A 5,490-nucleotide genomic window follows, 5' to 3' on the forward strand; every position below is an offset into this window, starting at 1 on the left:
TAAGTGCCTAGTAGTCATATCCTAAGTGCCTAGTAGTCATATCATATCGCATCTAACTGCCGGGTGCGCCCACAGGTTGAACTGGAAGAGGTTACTAACAACTCTGAGACCCTTCTAATTACTTCCTTATCTTACTCCCAATATCTTACTCCTAGCCTTCTAATCCACATATTTGTCATCATACTACTCTCCTCTTGTATATACATTTTCTTTTTTCTCTGTACCTTCTTTTTATCAACTTCCTTCCTGTCTTCGCACATGCTGACCCTAACCCACCGCTCTTTATTACTGACCCTGACCCTGACCACACATACTGACCCTAACCATCTTTTCTTCACAACCCTAACCCTCTTCTTTCCACTTCCCACCACGTGTGTAGATGTGTATATATGTATATATACCTATTCGGAAGTCGATATAACCCTCTCCCCCGGACAGCACCAGCATGTGCCTCCTCAGAGACATCTTGCTCGACAGTTCCTTGTTGCTGCCAGTTGCCATCAAGTCCATGTTCTTGTTATCACCCTCTGTAATCACACAACACAAAGTAAATGACATGTGTGTAGCGGACGCACGGACCTCCGCTATGGGACGCAGATCTGTGATGCTATGCCACCTAAGTTCAACTACTTCCTGGAGTTTTTCTGTTTTCTAGCATTTAGCTCTATTTACCAAAACTATGATGGGTAAAATGGTAAAATGTTCTATGTGCCTCGTTTGCTATAATCAACAATTAGTTTTGATAACGAATACAACATAAACAACGAATACTCTTGCATGACGCAAATTTTGTTGCTTCTTCGACGCAAACGACATTAACAGACATGAGAGTGCTTTCCATTTAACGTACTTTCCATAGACCAACGTAACAACTGTCTATTTCCCAGGAGTTGAAAAAAACCACTAAAACATTCCGGAAATCCCCGTGTTTTCCAGGAGCCCAACACAAACGCGCAATTTCGTGAAATGTCGCGGTGTCGCTCGTACCTCTGATGGCCACAAAGAACTTGACAGCGTCGCGGTGTCCGTGGAAGGACAGCTGAGCCTGTGCCATCGAGCAGTAAGGCACAAACGTTCCCGGCTTGACGCTGTCCGTGCGAGTGTCGCTGTACACGCGCACAACTCCACCAGGCTTCCCGACCCCACCGCTCGACTGCTGCTTGTTGCCTGCATCAAAACACACACCCACCCGCAGAATTACAGAGGGAACGTGCGAAAGTTTGACATGAGAATTGAAGAAATTAAGAAATGAGAAAGAAAAGAGGAAATGAAGATTTCCGTGGTATCTCCCGCCGATCATCCCTTCTCCGCATAATCCACCCATGCGCGGAATTAGCAATCGCAAATGCTGCATAAGCCTCGGCACAATGCCGCGTGATTTAATCACGTGCGTCGCGTTTTCGAAATGATATCATTGTTATCGAATACAATGGAATTCAAGACCAATCCTGTGCTCGGATATATCTTCGTATGGCGTCTAAACAGAAACACGCTTTTAAATTTAGCATATCAATCCATTAATCTGCAGCTCCTACTTCAGGATTATTGATACTTTTCGAAGCGCCTGTGTCTGAATCGTTTTTGAGCCGGATTTCAGATAAAGTTCGTGAAAAAGAATCGTTTGAATTCACCACGATCTGACACGAACAACTAGAACGCAGGCACAAAAACTTTTCCGCACCTGCGTGTTGCGTTTGCGAAATGATATCATTGTTATCGAATACAATGGAATTCAAGATCAATCCTTTTCTCGCCACAAACGGATATATATTCGTATGGCGTCTAAATAGAAACACGCATTTAAATTTAGCGCATCAATCCATTAATCTGCAGCTCCTACTTCAGGATTATTGCTACTTTTCGAAGCGTCTGTGTCTGAATCGTTTTTGAGCCGGATTTCAGAAAGTTCGTGAAAAATAATAGTTTGAATTCACCACGATCTGACACACACATCTAGAGCTTAGACACAAAAACTTTTCCGCACTTGCGCCACGACACGTAACCTGAGCACGACATTCTTACAGAAACCACCACGCTCATTCGTATGGCGCAGCGACTACCCTAACCCTCGTCGCAAGGTCGCAATCGAAACGCCGTTTGTTAACTGACGTCACGGCGGCGGCACACGCGCGTCTGCCGAGGGAAGCTCGATGACTCACTCTCAGAGAGGGGGACGGAGATGATGACGCCATTGCCGGTGCCCATCCACAGCCGGTTACAGGAGACGTGCAGTGCCGTGATCCTCACAAAGGAGAAGCCGAGCTTTCCCGTGCCTGCAAGTGCAACGCGCGACGTTACATCACGGAGCGAGAACGCACGCACGGAAGCACGCACGCACGCACGCACACACGCATGCATACACACACGCCTGCGCATACACACACGCACACACACACGCAAGCACGCACGCACGCATACACGATTACACACACGCCCACACAGGCACACCCACACGCAAGCATGCGCACATGCTCACACACAGGCACACCCACACGCTCGCATACACGCACGCTCGCATACACGCACGTATGCATGTACACACACCCACACGCAAGCACGTACGCACGCACGCACGGGGACGCGTATGGTTGGCCATCATTCTCAGAAATAATAATTTCGGCACATAATTTTTCGCTCACATAATTTAACCGCGAATAAATTATCTTTACCGCAATTAAATCACGTGTAACAAGGCATCTGATTGGGCAAAAGGTCCATAATTTAACCGCGATCAAATTATTTTTACAGCGGTTAAAATAACTATTTCCGAGTACAACAGCCAACCATAGATGCTGTCTGTCGCGTGGCTCCACCTACCGAGCATCTTGCTAACGTAGGGTTCGATGTCGACGTCCTGTAGGTGCTGGTGCGTGTGCGCGTGGTAGAGACGCAGCGTCGAGTCGAGCCGGATCGAGATCCACACGCCGTCGCCGACCCACGACATCTGACGCACCTGACTCTCCTTACGTGGGTGCGCATCAAACGACATCTGCAGCAGCGAACGCAGGTATGTGACGGTGGCGACACGAGCACACACGCACTCACACGCAGGAATACGTACGGAAAAATGTTAATTGGAAAAAAATTAGGGGTGGCCGAATCACCGAGTTATCCAGCGTGGGATTTCAATGCATCGATCGAGTACACTTGTTTCCTAACCAGGCGTGCGGTCTTATTTATACACAACAGAATGACTGCGTACATTACAGTTGTTAGTATGCTAGCAAGTCGGGCAGGGGGGGGGGGGCTGGTTGAGTAGGGGGAGCCTCACGAAGGAAATGGAGTGTCAAGAATGACGAGAGAGGGACGAGGTCAAGTACGAGGGGGAGGTGGATCAGTATATTAAGGAATAACGGAGTATGAATAGAAGAGTGACTGACAAAAGCTATCTAACTAGAGCACGTGCGGAAAAGTAATTAAAAATAAGTGATTAAATTTAACTCAAATAATTAATAATTAAATGAGTAAGCGAATTCAAACGCTTTCCATCGATGCAACAGACTTTCTCGATTGGACGAGAGGCGTGAGAGCACACACACACACGCACGCACACGCACCTCTACTTCGAGGGTCTTTGAATTGACGACGTGCACCCTGTTCCTGTATCCGCACCAGATGTTGTCGATGACGACGGTCATGCAGCGGATGCTGTGGTGAGGTCGCCCAAGGTCAATGAGGTGGTAGCTGCTCAGGTCCCACTGACCATCTAGGTAGGAACAGGAGCAAGTTGAGATTCAGACAAACAGCGATTAATATTAACGTGCAAGAGCCTGCACGGCTGCGGTTGTTGACTTTACGATCGATATGCATGCTATTGTTTTACGTGTCGTGCAACGTTAAAGAGCATGGTGCAGGAATACCAACATTGTTTCACTTAGTTTATAGATGAAATCATTGCAGCATTATAACTTAGAGGTATCTTGTTGCCAAGTCACGGCTAGCAATTTTAGATGAGCTTATTTTTGTTATTAACATAATTATTGTTTATTTTTAGTTCAATATTACTTTGTTCTAAAGGTTACGCGTTTTGCGGCGTTACGTTATGCGTACGATAATAGACGACGCATACCGGACGCACGGTGAAACACCGCAACAGTTCCGTCGGCCAGAGCTATGAACACTCTTCCCTTGATGTGGACGATTGCCAGAACCGAATCCTTGAGCTTCACCGAATGTATGCACCGCTTCCACTGCGACATTGACGAGTGAACATACACACTGCAAGAACAAGGCATCCGCATCGTGGAACACGTCGTGCGAACAATAGCGAACACGTGTAATCAGACTTTAAATTGACTACGTCGCAAATTTTCTGGTGTATATTTTTAAAAAATTTGTTGCCATTTCTTTACACTAAAAGTAAGTACTAACGCGGCTAAATGTATCGTCAAATTCTTACCTGATAAGATTTTAACTAGCTAAAAATCCAAAAAACCTGGACGATTTGACATTATGATCCTGACATTAATTGCTTGCTATGGACTATGTATGAGTCACGAGTGTATGTTTACATCAAACAATATAGTCAAATAGGAAGTATAATGCAGCAATTTAACCCTAAAAAGTGAACAGAATTTCTTACATTTTGTGAAAAAGTGGAAATATTTTTTTACTTTTACTATTATTATTACACTTTAACAGCATCCTCTGTAGTTATGTATCACAGCTAGCGGATTGCGTGTCTCGCACTTACTAGTACGTCAAGCATCACGCACGTACTTACTAGCATGTCCCATCATGTTATACACCTATTTAATACCACATCACGTGCTTACTTGCTAGCATGTAAAGATGCGGTCGCCGTGACGACGGCGCGCTTACCTGCCGCTCTGCGAGCCGAGCCACATCGTGGGCGGCGGTCGCCGTGACGACGGCGCGCTTACCTGCCGCTCTGGGAGCCGAGCCACATCGTGGGCGGCGGTCGCCGTGACGACGGCGCGCTTACCTGCCGCTCTGGGAGCCGCGCCGCATCGTGGGCGGCGGTCGCCGTGACGACGGCACGCTTACCTGCCGCTCTGGGAGCCGAGCCACATCGTGGGCGGCGGTCGCCGTGACGACGGCGCGCTTACCTGCCGCTCTGGGAGCCGCGCCGCATCGTGGGCGGCGGTCGCCGTGACGACGGCACGCTTACCTGCCGCTCTGGGAGCCGAGCCACATCGTGGGCGGCGGTCGCCGTGACGACGGCGCGCTTACCTGCCGCTCTGGGAGCCGCGCCGCATCGTGGGCGGCGGTCGCCGTGACGACGGCACGCTTACCTGCCGCTCTGGGAGCCGAGCCACATCGTGGGCGGCGGTCGCCGTGACGACGGCGCGCTTACCTGCCGCTCTGGGAGCCGCGCCGCATCGTGGGCGGCGGTCGCCGTGACGACGGCGCGCTTACCTGCCGCTCTGGGAGCCGAGCCACATACTGGGCGGCGGTCGCCGTGACGACGGCGCGCTTACCTGCCGCTCTGGGAGCCGAGCCACATCGTGGGCGGCGGTCGCCGTGACG

General features: G+C 49.3%; 1 protein-coding gene across 1 annotated transcript in view; it reads right to left on the reverse strand.

Annotated features, from left to right (window-relative positions):
* Nucleotides 1–85: 85 nt before the first annotated feature.
* Nucleotides 86–5,490, reverse strand: part of LOC106810025 (C-Jun-amino-terminal kinase-interacting protein 3-like) — a 31,365-nt gene continuing 25,960 nt past the window's right edge. Inside the window, exons 19-25 of the mRNA XM_014813274.1 lie at nucleotides 4,822–4,891; nucleotides 4,070–4,218; nucleotides 3,558–3,706; nucleotides 2,818–2,989; nucleotides 2,160–2,273; nucleotides 988–1,167; nucleotides 86–527 (exon numbers count right to left, since the gene is read on the reverse strand). Coding sequence (XP_014668760.1) covers nucleotides 343–527; nucleotides 988–1,167; nucleotides 2,160–2,273; nucleotides 2,818–2,989; nucleotides 3,558–3,706; nucleotides 4,070–4,218; nucleotides 4,822–4,891 — 1,019 coding nt within the window. The 3' untranslated portion in view covers nucleotides 86–342. The remainder of the gene's footprint in view (nucleotides 528–987; nucleotides 1,168–2,159; nucleotides 2,274–2,817; nucleotides 2,990–3,557; nucleotides 3,707–4,069; nucleotides 4,219–4,821; nucleotides 4,892–5,490) is intronic.

Source organism: Priapulus caudatus, unplaced genomic scaffold, assembly GCF_000485595.1.
Source record: "Priapulus caudatus unplaced genomic scaffold, Priapulus_caudatus-5.0.1 Scaffold405, whole genome shotgun sequence".
NCBI lineage: Eukaryota > Metazoa > Priapulida > Priapulimorpha > Priapulimorphida > Priapulidae > Priapulus > Priapulus caudatus.